At 41.4% G+C, this 21,447-nt stretch overlaps 1 protein-coding gene across 1 annotated transcript in view; it reads right to left on the bottom strand.

Annotated features, from left to right (window-relative positions):
- The window catches only part of Oga (O-GlcNAcase), a 41,083-nt gene that overhangs the window by 9,586 nt on the left and 10,050 nt on the right, over positions 1-21,447 (bottom strand). The window contains exons 6-14 of the mRNA XM_005352373.3: positions 18,457-18,555; positions 15,980-16,264; positions 14,253-14,411; positions 11,989-12,602; positions 9,977-10,151; positions 6,551-6,636; positions 5,480-5,584; positions 1,900-1,985; positions 1,288-1,480 (exon numbers count right to left, since the gene is read on the bottom strand). Coding sequence (XP_005352430.1) covers positions 1,288-1,480; positions 1,900-1,985; positions 5,480-5,584; positions 6,551-6,636; positions 9,977-10,151; positions 11,989-12,602; positions 14,253-14,411; positions 15,980-16,264; positions 18,457-18,555 — 1,802 coding nt within the window. The remainder of the gene's footprint in view (positions 1-1,287; positions 1,481-1,899; positions 1,986-5,479; positions 5,585-6,550; positions 6,637-9,976; positions 10,152-11,988; positions 12,603-14,252; positions 14,412-15,979; positions 16,265-18,456; positions 18,556-21,447) is intronic.

Raw genomic sequence — 21,447 nt, forward strand, 5'->3', positions numbered from 1 at the left:
ATAGCTGAAAGACACTTAAGGAAATGTTCAACATCCTTAGTCATCAGAGAAATGCAAATCAAAACAACTCTGCAATTCCATCTTATACCTGTAAGAATGGCCAAGATCAAAAACACTGATGACAACTTATGCTGGAGAGGTTGTGGGAAAAGGGAGCACTTCTGCATTGCTGGTGGGAATGCAAGCTGGTACAACCCCTTTGGATGTCAGTGTGGCGATGTCTCAGAAAATTAGGAAACAACCTTCCTCAAGACACAGTAATAACACTTGGGTATATATCCAAAGGATGCTCACTCGTGCCACAAGGACAAGTGCTCAACTATGTTCATAGCAGCTTTGTCATTGCCAGAATCTGCAAACAACCTAAATGCCCCTCGACAGAAGAATGGATAAGCAAAATGTGGTACATTTACACAATGGAGAACTACACAGCAGAAAAAAATAACGACAGCTGGAATTTTGCAGGAAAATGGATGGAGCTAGAAAACATTATTTTGAGTGAGGTAAGCCAGACACAAAAAGACAATTATCGTATGGGTTTTTTTTTTTAACATAGGTGGTTTTTTAAACATAAAGCAAAGAAAGCCAGCTTACAAACCACAATCCCGGAGAACCTAGACAACAATGAGGACCCAAGAGACATACATAGAGCTAACCTACATGAGAAGTAGAAAACAGAAAAAGACAAGATCTCCTGAGTAAACTCGGAGCACAAGGACCTTGGGGGAGGGTTGAAAGGGGGAGGAGAGAGGCAGGGAGGGGAGCAGAGAAAAATGTAGAGCTCAATAAAAATTAAAAAAAGTCTCAAAAAAACAAAACAAAAGACAAAACAAAAATTTAAAACAAGTACCAAGATTATAACTGTGAGTACATCACACTAAATAAAGCATGTTAGTTCACCCAAGGCCATAAATTTAATCCTGATCAGAATAAAAAAAAGTAAATAAAGTTAGTTAAGAAAGCACTGCAAGCTGGCTGTGGTGGCACACACTTTTAGTCTCAGTATACAGATAGTAGAGGCTAGCCTGGTAGAAAGAAAGAAAGAAAGAAAGAAAGAAAGAAAGAAAGAAAGAAAGAAAGAAAGAAAGAAAGAAAGAAAGAAAAGCACTGTACACTTTTAACTGTTTTAAGTCGTAATTTCTCACTGGTGTGAAACTCATTACGTTGACCAGGCTGGCCTCAAACCTGTCTCTGCTTCCTTAGTGCTGAGAGATGTGTGTCACCATACCTTCCAATTTTTATACTTTAATTTCTAAAAATTATCATAATATAAAACCATTGTATTACCTCAGCCTCTGAGAGTTCTTTGTCACCATTCGGCTTGGTGTACTTCTCCTGCATGAAGGGAATCCAGGATATTTTGCATTTTTTAATGAAGGGGGTCACATCTACAGTGCCTAAGGCATAACCACAAATGCCATCTTCATCTTCTAGGACGAAGCAGTAATCCAGGCTGAGGGAAAGCAGCCCTCCTACTAACCTGATTGGAGGAAACAAAGTCTGGGTAAGCTTGTAAAGTATTAACAAAAAATTCACAATTCAGTGATTCAAGGTCCAAAGTTTTTTTGTTTTTTTGTTTTTTTCTCAGACAGTTTTTCCCTGTGTAGCCCTGGCTGTCCTGAAACTCACTCTGTAGACCAGGCCGGTCTCGAACTCTGAGACTCACCCACCTCTGCCTCCCAAGTGCTGGTATGAAAGGCACATGTCACCACCACCCAGCAGGTCCAATATACTTAGTCTATGAAAACTACCTTTTCGATAAAAGAAACTGAAGATAGACATGTACATTCATTTACATTCATTTTTTAGATTTAACTAGGACTAAACTGGGACTTAAAATAGCCTGCCAGCCAACACCTACCCTTAACCTGTTGTATCAAACATCAAAACATCACATACTTGTCTCCAATGAGGTCCGGCTGGCTCTGAAAAGGTAAGCCCACTCCATCATCATACATTTCTCTGCAAATCTTGTACACGGAAGCCTGAAAACATAATCTAGTTAGGCAACACACCAAGACAAATGTCAAAAGAATGAATATAAAAACAGCCATGTGTGGTGGTACTCAGAGGAAGCAGGCGCAGGAGGATTGCAGGTTAAAAGCCAGGTTGATTAATAGGCAGCATATTGAGTTTGAGACAACTATGGATAATAAACCAACTGGCTGAGAAAAGAATTACAAGTCTGGGCGGGGGGAATATGTATGATCTGGCTTATCAGAATCATCACCTGGGGGTAGGAGGATCACCTTTTGTTTTGGTTTTTTGCAAAGGAGGGTTTCTCTGTGTGATCATGGCTATTCTGGAACTCACTGTGCAGACTAGGCTGGCCTCAAACTCAAGAGGTCCGACTGCCCCTGCATTGAACACCCCCACTTGACTAGAAAATTACTTTTGTTTTATTAAGTATTATTGAAATGGGCATGTAGCTCAGTGGTATAACACTCACCTAGCATATGCAAGGTACTACATTTGATACCTAGCACTAAAATTTTATTTATTAGGTCACACCTGTGACCTAATAAATAAAATAAATTTATTAATTGTAGCAATGCAATTAATAACGACTGAAAACTTTTGCTAAAAAACTTTAATTTTTATTATTTTCAAAACTGTGTATACTTGTCCACGCCAAGTAGTGGTGGCACGCCTTTAATCCCAACATTTGGGAGGCAGAGGCAGGCAGATCTCTGTGAGTTCAAAACCAACCTGGTCTAAAAGAGCTAGTTCCAGGACAAGCACCAAAGTTACACAGAGAAACCCTGTCTCAAAAAAACAAACCTGTATCTACTTGCCCATGTGTGGGGCATGCGCATTTAAAGGCAGGTGCTCTGGGCACCTGAGCCCCAGGGAGCTAGTTATAGGCAACTGTGAGTTACCTGGAGAGGGGGTGCTGGGAATTGATTTTTGGTCCTCCTTTGAAAAAAGGATGGCTGAGCTCTTAACCACTGAGTCATTTCTCCAGTCTGGATAGGCTTTGAAAGTAAATTGTGGCTCCACATCCAAAAGCCAGTAAACCTTTTAAGAATCTCTTAATCCTTTTTTTTTTTTTTTTTTTGAGGATAGGGTCTTGCTACACAACCCAAGCTAGCCTGGACTAGATCCTCTGGCTTTAGACTCAAGTTCTGGGATGAAACTAGAGGGTCACAGGACCTACTAATCTTTCACTTTTTCTAACAATACTTCCACAAAGCTTTTACACGTTATTGTCTTTAAACAGAGTTGCCTGCTTTCTTTAAATAGCTGACTGTCAACAGCCAGTAAGTAATTCACTACAGAAAATTAAAGATACATAAGAGAAAATCAGTCAAGGATAACACATAATTAAGACACACTGTTTTTTAATTTCTACTGTGAATTAGACATTTTATTTATTCATTGAGCTTTCTTTAGTCAGGTCTCACACCATAGCCTCACGTTGTCCTAGAACTCACTATGGCTCAAGCTTGCCTTGAACTTGCAGCAATTTTTCCGTCTCAACTTCTTGAGCACTAGAATTACAACCTTGAGCCACCAAAACACACCTGTCATTTGGCTTTTTAAATGGATACTTCTCTGCCTCCCTCAAATACTAGGGATTAAACACAGGGCATCATATGTGTTAGGCAATGAACGCTCGCTATGTACCTATCTCTAACCCTCATTTAATTTTCATAAAGATTTAAAATTTTAGGGCTGGAGAGATGGCTCAGTGGTTAAGAGCATTGCCTGCTCTTCCAAAGGTCCTGAGTTTAAATCCCAGCAACCATATGGTGGCTCACAACCATCTGTAATGAGGTCTGGTGTCCTCTTCTGGCCTGCAGGCATACATGCAGACAGAATATTGTATACATAATAAATACATATTTTTTTAAAAAAGATTTAAGGGGGCTGGAGAGATGGCTCAGTGGTTAAGAGCAACTGACTGCTCTTCCAGAGGTCCTGAGTTCAATTCACAGCAACCACATGGTGGCTCACAAGCACCTATAATGAGATCTGGTGCCCTCTTCTGGCCTACAGGCAGGATACTGTATAAATTAATTTAAAAAAAGATTTAAAATTTTATTAATGTGTATGTATGTGTATTTGCCTGCACAAGCGAATACATGCACCATATATTGTGGTATATATGTGCAGGAGCTCGTGGATCAAAAGGCAGCTCTGGATCCCCTGGAACTGCAGTTACCAGCAGTTGTGAGTTGCCATCTGGGTGCTGGGAACTGATCTCTAATTCTCTGTAATAGTATGTGTGCTTAACTATCGAGCCATCTCTCTGGTCCAAACCCCACCAAAACAAACAAACAAACAAACAATCAAACAAACAAACAAACAGGGTCTTACTATGTAGCTCTAGCTGCTTTGATTCAGAGATCTGCCTGCCTCTACCTCCCAGGTACTGGATAAAGGTACATGCCATCATACCTAGCCTTCATTTTGAGTTTTTAAAGGGCAGAATTAAAGGACTAGCTCAAAAGTTCTAAAAGAGAGGCTGGAGAGACGGGTCAGAGGTTAAGAGCACTGGCTACTCTTCTAGAGGCACTGAACTCATTCCCAGCAACCTCATGGTGTCTCACAACCATCTATAATAAGATCTTCTGGTCTGCAGACATACAGGCAGAATGCTGTATACATACATAAAAAGTAAATAAATCTTAAAACAAAACAAAACAAAAACAACCTAAAGGAGGTAAAATGCCTTAGGCTCCTCTTGAAATTTTTTTTTTTTTTTGCTGGCCTCGAACTCGTGATCCTCCTGCCTCTGCCTCCTTCAGCAAATCCTACCGGTCTGCGCCACCAGAACCGGCTCCTCTTGAAATTTTTACTGAATTTACACCTCTAGGGTTCAGTGTTTTAGCTAACTTCTTCAATTTCAGGTTGGTATTTTAAGAGCTGGGAGTTTAGTTACAATTCTGATCTGGAATTCCCACCCCTGCCCGCAAAGGGCCATCCATCTAAAGCTTGGTACTCAACTGACAGGCCTCTGGAAGGTAGTGGAAGATCTACGAGGCCCTGTTAGACAAATTTAGGGCATACTGCTAAGGGTACAGTTTAACTGACTGTAAGGTAAGCAGCTTTGTTTTGCTCTGTTCTGCAATTGCACCATGATGTAATGACATACAGTCATGGAGCTGGCTGCCACAAATTGAAACCATGAAGCAAAATAAAGTCATCCTTTGTTTTTCCTTTTCTTTTTTTTTAAGACAGGGTCACACCATGTAGCCTTGGATGGCCTGGAACACACTTTGTAGACCAAGTGGGCCTCAAAACCAGAGATCCACCTGCCTCTGCCTTCCACACCAGGCTTTCTTGGGATTCTGGATGGCTGATTAACCCCAAGGCTATCAGTGATGGCTCCAAGTCTGATCCCTGAATCCATAAGTACACAACTAAATGAAGAGTAGCTTAAGACACAGAAGCAACCATCTAGTTCTTGCAACCCTCTAGTTGAAAGGAAAGCTGTGAGAACACTTAACCATATACCAAGTTGACAGAAAATTACCTCATCTTTAGGAAAATAAGGTCTGATAGTATAAACTTTGGAGGTAGGAGTCAGTGGAGGTGGTTGAAAAAAAAGATCATTTGCTCCATCAATTGGCAACAAACGCTGTAGGAAGGAAAAAAAGGGAGACAGATTAGTTTTGAGAATACATCCATTTCTTTCAATGAGTGTGCACTGCAGATTACCAACTTAACATTAACTGGCTACTGCAGGCAGACCTAAAGAAGAGGGGCGTACTACACTTTACTAATATAATACCTCTTTCCTGGGGAAGGGGTGTTTCAGAATAGAAATTACCCAAACTGACTCACACAGCTTTAATGGTATAATAATAGAAATTTAATTTTATAATAAAAACAAAAAACTACTCCAATTATAATATAAATATTTGTTTTAAAAACCAATCATAAATGAACCATCCTTCTACTACAAGATGGCAGAACAGACTGTGAGGAGGAGAGGTTTGGTCTGAAGAGGGTTATCTGTCCAGGAGACGCTTTATCCCCAAAGCAATGCGCTTCAGTTTGCTGTGCGCAGCAGAGCACCTGTTGGGGGGAGAAAAGTAGAGCACCGGAAAAGTCCATGAACAAATCTAGCAGCAAGAACCCTTCACAGTCTGTTCAGACTGTCACCAGCAGGGCTTTTTATTTCTTACTTTTAAAGGGTATTGTATTTATTAAAGAACCAAGAAACTGCCCTTTAAGCCCTTTACTGTCTACTTGCATAATAAGCCATCTTTTTTGCTCATGGAGTTTCCACTGGCAGACAAGCATGCGCGCATTGTGCATTGCGGGCGCAGATTTAAATGCTGTGCGACCTGCAAAGAAACAATGTGAAGTGTATACCTAGAGCCGCTGCGCTTCGCAGGCGCGGGGGGATTGACAGCATCTCCTTCAGAAATTACTGTGAAAGAGGAGGAAAATTTGATTTAAAATCCAGCTATGTAACTAAATTGAATTTGGGACTAGAAAGCCTTCGGCAGACCAATCCTTCCAGCCATCTGATGCGCAACATAAGGTTTCTCATAAAACAAAGAAAAATGTCAATTCAGTTGTGAATTCATATTGATACCTGGAACTCTCCTGCTAGACCACCTCTAAAGGCCCAGGGTTCTTGGTCTCCAATTAAGAACTGTGCTGAAGAATGACTACGACACCCTGTTGAGATCAGATCCAAGCGGAGAACGTTACGAGAAAGGGGATTTCCTGAGGTCTCAAATGTCCAACAAACTAACATACACTGGAAACAGCTCTCTAGAAGTACTAATCCAGGGTTTCAAGGCAAGGCTGTGATAATAACTATTTTTAAATTTATAACGGCATTTCAATTCTTCTATTCCTTCCTCTGATTAATGGAAACCACTACTTTCAGTTCTAAGCTTTAATTATTGGAAGGAATAATGAGATTACCCAGCAAACTTTCTATATTCCGCACACACAGCAATAAATCAAACAGCTGCTTATCTATCATGAAATTCTCTAACTATAAACTGAAGTGAATGAGATAGAGACATTTTATTATCACAGCCAATGAAGGAACTGAATTAAACCTGTCTGAAGTCACATTTTACATTTTGGGAAGGGTAAGGAAAGGGAAAGGGGAGTTAATCTTGTCAGAAAACTTAAGGTCAGCAGAATACTGTGGACAAAAACAAAACAATGAAAAATTTGGTTTTCATGAACAAGGACAATTTAAATTTAGACATGGCCAGTTAGAATACCAGTCTGCCAAGCTCTGAGAACAAGAGAGAGCCAATTACTTTTCCTAATTTGTCCAGAGCTAAAAACACACTTTTCTTAAAAGTGTGACAGTATATAGTCTTCTAACCCTGCTATGACTTTTGCAATGTGATGAACATGTGTATCAGGCAGCAGGCTTTGAGGCCCAGGTGTCAGTTTTAAGGTTAACACTAACAGACCTCATAAGCAATAAAGCCAACAACCAAGAGACAATAAAAAGCAAATGTTTTGGAACCAACCGGAAGCAGCCTGCCTGGTTTTCTGACAAGATATTAGCAGCGCAATACAGTTCTGTTCCATTGGAAGACAGCGTTCTACCTCCTGCTCAAGTCAACAGTCTCATCAGTACAAGACACAGTGTGCTAGTCAGACAGTCCCAAAGCAAACCAAATTTTTTGTTGACAATTCAGCCCATTAAGAGATCATGTCTGGGTTTGTTATGTTTTAAGGGTAGGGTAATTTAAAAAAATTAAAAAACAAAAAAACAAGAAAAAGCAAACACAAACCTATAAAATGTAGTATTTGTAAAATAAAGCATGAAATGGGTCAAAATTTAGACTACAAGAGATTGCCCCATTCCGTAATTCAGTGATTTACACTGTAGAAAAAAAAACAAACAAAAACAAAACTACTACACTTCACAAACTTGAAGTTCAGCCAATTTCCCCTACCCTCCACTTTGAGACTCCAACATAACTAGCACTTCCAACTAGTACAGTAAAAAGCTGCATGTACGAAGAGCTGTGTAAATGAAAACATGGTTAATGCCTCAGACGCTGCGCAAACGTGACTTCAGTTCATGTCTACTGCCCTAGTTTATTCTACCTGAGCTACCTCACAGACACAGCCTTTCAACTTAAACTAATTAATCATGACGCGCTGTGAACATCTGCCGCTGTCCATCCAATAGTAGTAGACACTTGTGCTGAGGATTCTCCCATCTGTACACAATGGGGAAGAAGATAATAGAAGTCGTTAGTAATCAAAAGTACTGCATAGCCACATTCTTTAAAAGGACTGAATGCCAGCTGGACTGGAGGAGGAAAAAAACAAAGGACTCTAGACATGAGCCCGAGATTGGTCACGAAGACACTCTCCCTGTCACGGGCACTGTACACCTACTCGGATGTGGTGGTGGTTATTTAAATTTTTTCTTTTGGTTTTTCTCTGTAGCCTTGGAGCCTGTCCTGGAACTCAACTCTGTAAACCAGGCTGGCCTCAAACTCACAGAGATCCTCTTGCCTCTGCTTCCCTAAGTGCTAGGATTAAAGGCATGTGTCACCTCCTGATGATGGTAGTTATTTAAAATTACAATGCTCTGGCGTTGATACTGTACCGACTGGAAAAATTACTCAGGCAAAGATAGCATGAGAAAAGAAAGAAGTAATACTGGATATAATAAAATTTTAACTTTCAGTAATTCTTGAATGGGGGAGTCATATTGAGGATTAAACCCTCAAATTTAATATTTTAAGTGATTTATTTTCAAGCTCACTAATCTGGATTTCAGGCTCAAAATACCTAGAGGCCTTAGATTCTTAAAACGCAAATCCCTGTAAGGATTAAATAACTCCCTGGCAACAAGCCTGGAAGGCAAGTGCTGTCATTCAACAGTCAATACAGAGATCTCCCCACATCTACCCCAGGAGCCTAAAGAGACTGCTCCCAGCTAGATAGAATCCTAGACAGAACCTTCCATCAAGCCTGCCGTGCTAATACGCAGAACCACAGAGGAAATTATCATAGTTTCTAAATCAATTATCAGAGATTCTTCCTTTTTTAAATGTTTAGGAGCCCAAAGGCATATGGGTGGAGAATTACAAATCTAACTACTCAGGGCTGACTGTGTTTCAGACCGTCTATTTCACACTCAGATCGTATGGGTGGAGAATTACAAGTCTAACTACTCAGGGCTGCCTGTGTTTCAGACCATCTATTTCAAACTCAGATCGTGAAACCCCGTCACGGTATCTCTGACTACTATGAAAACTGACACATCAGTTAGCTTTGCTGCCTGCTGTGTGCTGTGAGTCCATTGCACTGAAAACCTGCAAATGAAATGAGATTCCTGGAGAAACTTGACCATGCTGGTGCTTTTTTTTTTTAACCAAGTTTGAGAATTTCCAAAAAGAAGAGAAAAAAAAAGGGGGGGGGAGCACACAAAAGTCCACTGAACCAAGCAAGAGCTTATAGGGGACTGTAATTTCCATTTCATGCTAAAATTGATTACTTGGTAGAGGAATAAAGAAACAGCCACATGAAGTTGGTATAAGTAGCACCAGAATAGCCTTCCACTAAAGCTCGCATGCGCACAGGGCTGGGAGGACAGCTTCCTCTTGCCAGGCCCCTGGGGGAGTTGCAGCACTAGTTCTAGTAAACACAGCACTAATGTTACCAAGACACAACAAGCAGCAGAAAGCTTACAGCGTCACATCTCATAGAGTCTCATCTCCAAATCAGGTCAATGAAGGACTCGGGGTTCCATCCAGGAAGCATTCAGTCAGAGCATGTTAAAGTCAGTACTTTCTAACATATTTTCAAGGTATTTATGGAATTAGCCCAAGGGAGAAAAACTAACATGCTCAACAAAATTACTAAAACTTTCAAGTTTTTCAACTATGTTCATCTTTAAGAAAAATCTAAGAAGTAAAATACATGGAAATTTGCCAATTCCCTAAATGGTTTTCTCCCTGTGGGATAATTTTTTTAAGTATAATATATAAGAATGAGGAGATAAGATCATTGCTGCTGCACCTACCTAACCACTGCACAAAAGACTTCACCATAGACATTATACTCTTGATATCCCAGACATAGGAGTACATGTCATACAGGATTGTCCTGTTAGCACAATTGGAGAGCCGAGTGAACATCCCCATCACTAGTGCACACATCTCTTCAAACTTGGCTGCTCGTGACCGCCACTCTTCAATCTATACGGGATTTTAAAAAAGGAAGCAATGATTTTAAATTTAACAAAATAATCTAAGAGTTACAAACTTAGCTGTTTATCAGGCACATGAATTTATCTTAAACATTAGTGAATCACTTGCTTAAACGCTAAGTGAACGATGAGCTTATCTCGCTGAACTGACAGAGAATATCTAAAATAGACTTTCCTCTATTTCTTTTCTTTTCTCTCTTTTTTTTTTTTTGTGGTTTTTTGAGGCAGGATTTCTCTGATAAACAGTCCTGCTGTCCTGGAACTTACTATGTAGACCTGTCTGGCCTTAAACTCACAAAGATCCGGCTGCTTCTGGATCCTGAGTGCTGGGATTAAAGGTATGCGCCACCACTGCTGCCCAGCAACTTCCCACTTCCCTCCATTTCTAACAAGAAAGTCAAACTGCGAAGGTGAAGGTGTCAGATGTAGAAAATTTCCCATTTATTTTATAGAACACATTCTAAAATGTGTTTTACACTAGTTACAGTATTTCATTTAAGAATCACAAACGTGGCCGGGCGGTGGTGGTGCACGCCTTTAATCCCAGCACTCGGGATCGGGAGGCAGAGGCAGGCGGATCTCTGGGAGTTCAAGGCCAGCCTGGTCTACAAGAGCTAGTTCCGGGACAGGCACCAAAGCTACAGAGAAACCCTGTCTGGGGGGGGGGGGGGGGAAGAATCACAAACGTGGAGAGATGCTCAGCAGTTTAGTACACTTGCTACTCTTGCAGGGGACTCAAATTTTTGCCCAGCATCCACAAAGTGGCCTCCCAAACACCCGTAACTCTAACTCCAGTCCCAGGAGATCCGATGCACTCTTCTGGCCTCAGGCACCAAGCATAAATGCGGTGCAAATACACACATTCAAGCAAAACATTCCTACATATAAAATAAAAGTAATTTCCTCATGGCTGAGGGGAGAAAAGGAAGAAACTAAACTTGCTTACTCTTTTTTTTCTTGGGGGGGGGGGGGAGGCAGGGTCTCCTGCTTATAACCCAGGCTGATCAAACTAAAGATGTAGTGGAGAACAGCCCTGAACTCCGGGATCCTCTGCTTCCATTATTTAAGCACTAGAACCACATGTAAGAACCACCACAACAGACATATATGAATGCTTCTTTCTTTTTTAATATTTATTTATTTATTATGTATACAATATTCTGTCTGTGTGTATGCCTGCAGGCCAGAAGAGGGCACCAGACCTCATTACAGATGGTTGTGAGCCACCATGTAGTTGCTGGGAATTGAACTCAGGACCTTTGGAAGAGCAGGCAATGCTCTTAACCTGAGCCATCTCTCCAGCCCCCCGGATGCTTCTTTTGTTGCAGGTGAGGGGCTTCCACAATCCCAACACTTGGGGGAGCTGAGCCAAAATGACTACCTCCAGCTCACAATACATGGAGAATCTGTCTTAAACCTACCAACCCACACCAGGTGGCTCACAAACTGCTTCTAACTCTAAAAAGGTCAAATGGATCTGGTCTTTGTGGGAACCTGCATTCATGTTCCCACATGTGAACACAGACTGACACAGACACACACACACCTACAAATAGACCTTAAAGCCAGGAACCGGTGGCAGACCCCTTTAATCCCAGCATTCGGGAGGCAGAGGCAGGCAAATCTCTGAAGTTCCAGGCCAGCCTGCTCTACAGAGAGAGAGTTCTAAAACAGCCAAGCCTGCACAGAGAAACTCTGTCTTCAAAAACAAAAGCAAGCAAACAAACAAAAACAATCCCTTTAAAGTGTTTTTCAGGCATTGTAAAGAAATCCCTGAGCATCTGGTCTCACTGTGAGGAGCCAGGGAGTGCAACAAGCATACTCACTTTTTCAGAGTCTTTCCCTTTGCAATTGACACTGACAACGCTACTGTTTGCTCGAAGCCACTGAAATTCCCGTAACATCTGTGCTCCTTTGGGTCCATGCTCATAAGGAAGATAGAAGAGATCAGCAAGTAACTGTAAGTCCTCTAGAGTCACTGGTTCTGCAGTGTACAAAGGCTTTTCATTTGGACCAGGTACAAACTGCTCCTTGTTTGTTTGTTCATCAGTCTGCATAGGAGCAATATCGCTAATGCAATCTTCCTGCATAGACATCTCTGGGGATTTGGATTCAGCTATGCTTTCCTTATCGGTGTCCATTGGTTTCAATTCCTCCGCCATTTTAGCTTCAACAATTTCAGTTAGTATTTGATTGTCATTCTTGTGCTCTGATTCTTCTTGCTTTTCTACTACCATATCCATGGGTTCTTCATCTGGCTGTTTCTTTTCTTCTTCCTTGGTCAGAGCTGAAGGCTCACCACTCAGAGCTGTTCCCTGGCTCATAATGGGCTCCTGGTAAACTGTCGTAACTACGGTCGTGGCATTTAAAGAGGGTGCTGCAACTAGAGGAGTCCCGTCAACTACACTTGCCTTAGCTCCGCTGTGTGCAACCTGCCTGCCTATCAAGGGGAGAAAGGAGAAACAAAAGCAATCAAAATTAAAAACAGAACTAATTAGGCTTACTAGACTTTAAGAAATTCTCCACCCCGCCCCCTCTCAGGCCAGGGAGACAGCTCAAAAGGTTAAGAAACTTGCCACCAAGCCCGATGACCTGAGTTTGATCCCTGGAACTGACATGGAAAGAAATGACTCTTCAAAGCTATGCTGTGGTATGTACCTGCCTGTATGTACATACAATAAATCAATAAATTTAGTTAAAGATAACTTAAAAACTGGGCTTGATGGCACACCCTTCTGAATGCTGTGGTCAGGAGTGGTGGCACACACCTTTAATCCTAGCACTTAGAAGGCAGAGGTAAGATCAACCTGAGGTCATGGCAGCTGAGTTTCCAAGAAAGTCAAGGCTACAAACAGAGACCCTGTCACCGAACAAAAGTGTATACTGTTCTTGCAGAGAACCCGAGATCATTTCCAGCACCCACATCAGGCTGCTGACAACTATCCGTGGTTGTAACTCCAAGGAGATCCATAGCCTGTAGGCCACATGTATGTATGTGTGTAGCACAGAAATGCCCGATGCCCTTAGAAGCAAGGAAAGAGCATTAGATCTCCTCAAATTGGAATTACAGATGACTGTTGAGTTGGCCTGTGTGTAGGGATCTGAAGTAAGGACCTCTGAAAGAGCAGAAAGTACTTTTTTTTTTAAAGATTTATTTATTTATTATGTATACAACATTCCTTCCATGTATGCTTATATGCCAGAAGAGGGCACCATATCTCATTATAGATGGCTATGAGCCACCATGTGGTTGCTGGGAATTGAACTCAGGACCTCTGGAAGAGCAGTCAGTGCTTTTAACCTCTCAGCCATCTCTCCAGCCCCCAGTTACATAATTTTTTAAGAAGCTAGACATGGGCTGGGTGATGGTGGTGCATGAATTTAATCCCAGAACTTGGTAGGCAGAGGCAGGCAGATCTCTTGTGATTTCGAAGGCAGCCTGGTCTACAGAGTGAGTTCCCCAACATGTTCCAAAGCTACACAGAGAAAAACTGACTCCAAACAAACACCACCAATAAAAACTGGACACAGTAGCATATGCCTAAAATCCAACACATGGGAAAAAAGTGGGTGGATCAGGAAGAGGTTCAGTGACATCCCTGACTAAATAGCAAGCTCCAAGGTAGCTTTAAAAGGTAACAACAAACGCAATTACACTTTGCTTAATGGATCTAAGCTAAGGGGCATGACAGTACACTTTGTGACTCAACTCTGTAATCCAATCTCCTTATGAAACTGGCTAAGCCAGTGTGATGGCACAAATCTGTATTTCAAGAATTCAGGAAGTGGAATCAGCAAGATTAGAAGTTCAAGCTCATCTTTGGCTACTTGTCAAATTAGAGGCCCACCTGGGTTACATGAAACCATACTGAAAAGTCCCAAGGTGGATGGTTGGCATCTGCATGCACAGGCAAATGTCCACCCACACAATCATTCATACACAGCAATAATAGATGATCCCAAGTAAAACATAAAATAAAAACTGATGGGCTAGGATATAGTTAAGTAACAGATTGTTTGCCTAGCGTGCATGCGACTAAGCTTCAATTCTAAGCAGCACCACCACCTCACCCATTCCAGCCCAACTCACTGCTGTATTGATGAGGTACGCCGAACTCCTGCAACCATTCCGTTAAAGCTAGCTTTAAAGCCATCTGTGGACTATAGAGTATATCAGTTTCAATGTCTTCATCACTGCCTTCATTTTCTAACTTTATTTGTATTGATACAGTACTGTCTTCACTGTCAGCTGAGGAGAGAAAGCACAAAAATAGTTTTGATTATAAAAACCTCCTCCCAAGTGAAGATGTAGAAATTTGACTTGTTGCAGTACAAGCAAAGCAGTGAAAAACTAAACCACACCAACATAAAACACAAATACAAGATCCTTCAGTAACCATCTAGAAAGTCACCTACTTGCTCGAGGTTCCAAATGAAGTAATAAGCATGTTAGAATAATCAGAAAAGTTTGTCATAAATGTCCAATAAATACCAATAATGAGATGACAATGTTAATTAAAAGTATTACACCATCCTCTGCATAAAGAAAACCTATTTAAGTCTTCAGGTACGCCGGGTGGTGGTGGCACACACCTTTAATCCCAACACTTGGGAGGCAGAGACAGGCGGATCTCTGTGAATTTGAGGCCAGCCTGGTCTACAAGAGCTAGTTCCAAGGACAGGCTCCAAAACCACAGAGAAACCCTGTCTCGAAAAACCAAAAAAAAGAAGTCTTCAGGTACTTACAACTTCATTATTAATAATTCATTAAAGTATAAGAAGAGAAGTTCAAACGTCTTGATTTTGACCATAAAGTCTTGCTTTCCCTTATTTCCCTGCATAGCTGAGTTTGGCTAATCCAACATCTATCCCTTAGTGTTGCATTATGCTGTCTTAAAGATGCAGGAGTTAAATGTCATGCATGCATAAGGGAAGGAGATAATAATTGTGCCTTTTATTGGGGTGAAAGAAACAGCAATGAGCAGGCCATAAAAGGACTCATTAATTCAATGAAATATTATAAGAGTGACACAGACTGAGAGACAGACAACTACATACCACCAAGGGCCCTGGCAAAACGCACTATTAATCCAAATTTCATCAATAACCCTGTTTCAGACTAACTTCAAAATTCTTTTTATTATCATTATCATGTGCCATGATATGCCTGTGGGCATGCATCCTTGGCATAATATGGGGGTCAGAGTACAACTGTGGAGTCTCCTTCCATTATGTGGATAACAGATACTCAATTTCAGGTTGCTAGGTTTGCACAGCTAATGCCTTTAAAGCACTAAGCCCTACCTTACAAGCTCTAACTTCAAAATTTTTATGACCAATATTTTCCCCTGAACCATGTATAGCAACTCTATCTGATCCAGCTCAAATACCTGTCAAACTGTTTATCAACACTTCAATACTTCAGGTTCTCATTCTTTCCTCTGGTACCACACTCTGTAATAGCATGACAACATTATAAATACTACCAATGCCTGCAAGCCTTCCACAACTTCAATTAATTTCAGAAGCAAGTACACTTTATTCTTCCCACTCTCCTCTTAATATCCAAGAAAGAGGCATCGCCATACAATATAATTAAATGTAAATCAATAAACACCAACATTCTCACTTCAAACTTTGCAAAAAAAAAAAAAAAAAAAAAGACTTGTCCAAGGCCACACAGATTTTCCTTATTATATATCTATGACTAAGAGAAATGAAAACATGCTTAAATATAACAAAAGCTTTAACTGTGACAATAAAGGAATACAAATGTACCTCTCCCCCAAAAGTCCATCATTAATACAGGATACTCACTCATCACTACATCCTTTCTAACTCCATTCATGTTTGATTTATACCACGTGGCAAGGGTGTGGATAGCAACATAGTTAGCTTCAAATTCACAGTTTGGATTAGTCAGCACTCCCTTTAACCGTGGGATGAGTTCTGTGGATCTTCCTTTGTAGGGACCCAGAAACAGCCTCTTCTGATCATAATCATTAGCGTGGATATTATCCCAGATCACTGGAGCTCTCTTGATGATCTTAGAAACCTCTTCAATAGACTCTACTGGAATTTCTTTTGAAACAACTTTTGGACCTAGGAATAATTTGTAAAAACAACTTTATTTACAGAACCTTCTACATGGTTCTTTAAAATAGTTAAACTTTAGCAATGCTGGAGAGATGGATCAGTGGTTAAGATCATTTGTTACTCTTGCAGAGGACCTGGGTTGGGTTTCCAGAACCTACATGGTGATTCACAAGCATCCTTAACTCCAGTTCCAGAATCAGATAATCCCTTCTTGGGCACCAGGCATGTACTAGGTACACATACATCCATGCATGCAGGCAAAATATGCATAAAAATACATTAAATTGGGTTGGGCAGTGGTGGTGAACACCTTTAATTCCAGCACTCGGGAGGCAGAGGCAGGCAGATCTGTGAGTTCAAGGCAGGACAGGCTCCAAATTTACAATGAAACCCGGTCTCAAAAAACAAAATAAAGGGGCTGGAGAGATGGCTCAGAGGTTAAGAGCATTGCCTGCTCTTCCAAATGTCCTGAGTTCAGTTCCCAGCAACCACATGGTGGCTCACAGCCATCTGTAATGAGGTCTGGTGCCCTCTTCTGGCCAGCAGGCACACAGACAGAATATTGTGTACATAATAAATAAATAAATAAATATTTAAAAAAATAAAAATAAAAAAAAATAAAATACAATAAATCTAAACAGCAAGTTTGGCAACCTGAGTCCAATCACACGACCTACAGGGTAGGAAGAGAGAACCAAATCCTACAAATAAGAGCTAAGGTCAGTGACATGGCTCAGTGTATAAAACTGCTTGCCCTTAGCCAGGTGATGGTGACACACGCCTTTAATCCCAGCACTCGGGAGGCAGAAACAGGTGGATCTCTGTGAGTGCAAGATCAGCCTGGTCTACAGGATTAGTGCCAGGACAGGCTCCAAAGTTACAGAGAAACCCTGTCTCAGGGGGGAAAAAAAAAAGAGTAAAGAAAAGAATAAAAAAGAAACAAACAGCACTTGCCACCAAGCTTGAGGACCTAAGTTTGATCCTCAGGACCCTAGGACCCATGTGATGGAAGGAGAGACATCACAAGATGTTCTCTGATTTCCACTTGCTGTGACACATGCATTTACACACATATCAAATACACAAAACAATAAAAATATGTGAAATTTAAAAACACAGAAGAAGCTTGCCGGGCGGTGGTGGCACACGCCTTTAATCCCAGCACTCGGGAGGCAGAGGCAGGCGGATCTCTGTGAGTTCGAGACCACACTGGTCTACAAGAGCTAGTTCCAGGACAGGCTCCAAAACCACAGAAAAACTCTGTTTCGAAAAACCACAAAAAACACAAAAGCTTTTACATGTTTTCCTTGCATACACACTATCCTCAAAATTTCTCTCTATACCCATCTTCATCCCCCAGGTCTTTCCATCAAAGCGGATGAAGCCCAGAGTTTCAAGTGCTGCAGACTGATGAGATACACTACTGAGCTATCACAGCTTCCTTGCCTCCCTTCTCTTTATCCACTCATTTATAAGGTTGGCTTCAATTCTCATGATCCTCCTACTTCAGCCTCCCAAGTGCTGGAACAGAAATTTTATACTTAATTCTTCTGGTTTTCTTTGTTTTTGTTTTTTGAGACAGTCTATGTAGTCCTGGAACTCACTATGTAGGCCAGAATGGCCTTAAACTCACAGATTTACCTGCCTATGCCTCCTAAGTACTGAGATTAAAGGGGTGTGCCACTATGCCCAGCTTCAATTTTCCTTTCTAAACCAGCATAGTAATGTAATTCTTTTATTTTGTTTTGTTTTTGAGACAAGGTTTTTTTCTAACAGTCCTGGCTGGTTTCGAACTTACTCTGTAGATGAGGCTGGCCTTAAACTCAGAGATCCGTCTGCCTCTGCTTCCCAAGTGCTGGGACTAATGGTGTGCACCATCACTGATTGGCCCTGTTACTCATTTTATAAAACAAGTTTCCCAGGAGTCTAATAATATAGCTAAATTGACAGAAAATTAGTTGTTAGATCCTCAGCACCACATAAACTGCGTATATTGGATACAGTTGTATTTCCAGCACTTTCGAGGTAGAAACAAGAGAACCACAAAATTCAAGATCATCCTTGGCTACACAGTGAATTTCAGGCTTGGAATACAGAAGACCCTGTCTCAACAGACAAAAGTATCCACCTAATACAAACAACCAGTTTTCCTAAGTCCTAGTGATAAAACTTCCACTATACAATTCTTGAGGACTTACCTGTCCAAAGGACCTCAATTCCAGGTAAAAGCTTCTCACCCACAGTCCTTAAGTAAGGAGACTGAGATACATTTGGATAACAGAAAGTGCCACAATATTCTGAATGCAAAGGGGGAGAAAATTAAGTCAGGATTAAAATGGTCATGGGAACTGGGAAAAATGCTTTAAAATTCTGTATCATTTTTATTCAAACAGTAAGTTTCTTTGTCATAAAAAAAGAAGTAAACTTGGGCAGATGTTACATACAATAGTTCATACAATCATATATCTAAACTGGGTGGCGGGCCTGCTTATTATCTCAACTCCAGGCCCACGGCAGAAGTTCACAGAAGGTCATGCTAGGCAGAACAATATCACAGAACAGCCTCCATTAAATGGAGAATCCTTGGGAAAAGGTCTCTAAGTCGGCAGCCCCAGCCTCAACCTGGTAGTGGTTCTCCTTGCCTCTGCTTCCCTATCACTTGGGTCACTGATATGCATCTTCATGGTTTTTTTTTTCTTAAATATTTTATTTATTTATTATGTATACAATGTTCTGTCTGTGTGTCTGCCTGCAGGCCAGAAGAGGGCATCAGATCTCATTTCAGATGGTTGTGAGCCACCATGTGGTTGATGGGAATTGAACTCAGGACCTTTGGAAGAACAGACAATGCTCTTTCTTAACACTGAGCCATCTCTCCAGCCCCGCATCTCCATGTTTTTAAAACAAAACAAACAACAACAAAAATCTCAAGGGTCTCCCTATGTACCACAGATTAACTCTTCATCAAGAGTCTTTATCTCAAAAACAAATCCTTGGAATTTTTAGTAGTAGTAACAAGCAATCCTTATAATCCCAGTCATTAGAATTGAATTTTATAAGCTTCTACATAAATCTTTAAAAAAAAAAAAAACAAAACCTTAATCTTGTGGATGTAGGATTCCCCTCTGTATGCTATGAATACCATTGGCTATTGAAAAAAAAAAAAAACTGTCTTGGGCCTGGGCAGGGCAGAATAGAAGTAGGCGGGAAAACTAAATTGAATGCTGGGAGAGAGTAGGCAGAATAGATGTGAGTTGTCAACTAGAACCTTGCCAGTAGGCCATGAGGTTCGTGGTAAAATATAAAATAATGGAAATGAGTTAATTCTAGATGTAAGAACTAGCTAGCAATACACATAAGCTGACGGGTCAAGCAGTGATTTAAATAATAGTTTGTGTGTGATTATTTTGGGAGTCTGGTCGGCCTCCTACAACACCTGCCATGGTGATATGTGCACATCAACCCCACTTTAGTCCCCAACTTGCTAGCCTGATGAGACCAAACCCAACACCCCCACTGGAAAAGAATTCTGACCAGTTACTCCTCACAACTAACATCTCTTTCTGAACAAGACAGTGGTGGCCCACACCTTTAGACCAGGCAGTGGTAGCAGCAGCTTTATCTCTGAGTCTGAGAACAGCCTGGACTACAGAAGCAAGTTCCAGCACAACCAGGGTTACACAGAGAAATTCTATTTCGAAAAAAACCAAAACCAAAACCAAACAAACAAACAAACGAAAGGGGAAAAAAAGGTGAGTAAAGTTTACAGAGGTCAATTTTGAGAGGTGACTAAGGATGAAAACATTTTCAGCGGAAAACCAAGCAGCAGAGCGGGGACACGTTCTCTTCTGACTGCTAGAATAGAGCCAGGAGAGAGTGGGAGCAGTGAAACGGGGGCAGAAAAAGAGAACAAGCCGAAGGGAGTGAGACATGACTAAGTTAAAATCATGTAAATTTGATTTTTTTTCCAGTTTTCATTCCAATAATTCTATTCTCCTCCTTTAACCTGGAAATGTAATGGTTACACACTACCTCTCCCTTTTAAGGTCCCTTCTCCGTTCACCCACTGACAGTTGTCTTCCTGCCACTATACCAGTGGACCCTAAGGCCCCTAAACCTGCCCCGCTCTCCCCAGGGGATAGAGTACTCCTCAAACAGTTAACTCCTAGTCTCTCGAATCTCGATGGACAGGACTTCACACGGTAATCCTCAACACTCCATCAGCTGCCAAGCTCTTGGGACACCCATGCTGGTATCATCTCTCCAGGCTCAAGCGGGCGCCTACTCAAGACACTTGGTCTGCCCAGCAGACAGTACCTTCCACCCTCCGGTTTTCCAGGATGCCACAATGAAGGGCCTACCTGCTCCACATTCTGGCAAACTCATCTTTAATGATAACAATTCTTTTCCTAGACACCTGCCTTCTCCGGGATGGTACATGGGATGCCTTTCCAGCCACACCTATTGCTAAACGTGGACACCTAGCTCTCTCCTTCCCCATATCGCCCCTTGCCCACAGGAAGTAGCCAGATTTGAGTCTACGCCCTTTTTTCCAAAGAGAGCCTAAATGTTTGTCATTATTACCACTCCAATTTTCTGTCACTCCTATATCCAAAGAGTCTGGAATGTCAAGTTGGGAGCGTAGGCTCCAGCCCCTTGCATCTATCCCAGCCCCCAGGCCTGGTCTGGACTCCAAATCCCTGCAGGCCAGGTCCTGACCCCTCCACAGGGTACTTAAATGAGCTCACAAAAGAGGACACACCGTTCATCCATTAAACCTGGGTATTTCTTAATTTGGCTTGTTTTGATTTGGCTTGATTGGGAATTTGGCATCGGCAGAGAGCTCACATTTCGGAATATTCCTAACAACTTCTAATACTAAAAAGTTTCCTAATTTTTTTTTTTGGTTTTTCGAGACAGGGTTTCTCTGTGGCTTTGGAGCCTGCCCTGGAACTAGCTCTGTAGACCAGGCTGGTCTCGAACTCACAGAGATCCACCTGCCTCTGCCTCCCGAGTGCTGGGATTAAAGGCGTGCGCCACCATCGCCCGGCTCTAATACTAAAAAGTACATAACATCTTTAACCTACTTCTTTGGTATTATAAGGTCCTAAATTTTTCCTATATGACTTTGAAAAATGTCTTCTAAAAATGTGTTCCTTGACACAGAAAGACAATTATCCCATGTACTC

Source organism: Microtus ochrogaster, chromosome 8 (genome assembly GCF_000317375.1).
Source record: "Microtus ochrogaster isolate Prairie Vole_2 chromosome 8, MicOch1.0, whole genome shotgun sequence".
Taxonomy (NCBI): domain Eukaryota; kingdom Metazoa; phylum Chordata; class Mammalia; order Rodentia; family Cricetidae; genus Microtus; species Microtus ochrogaster.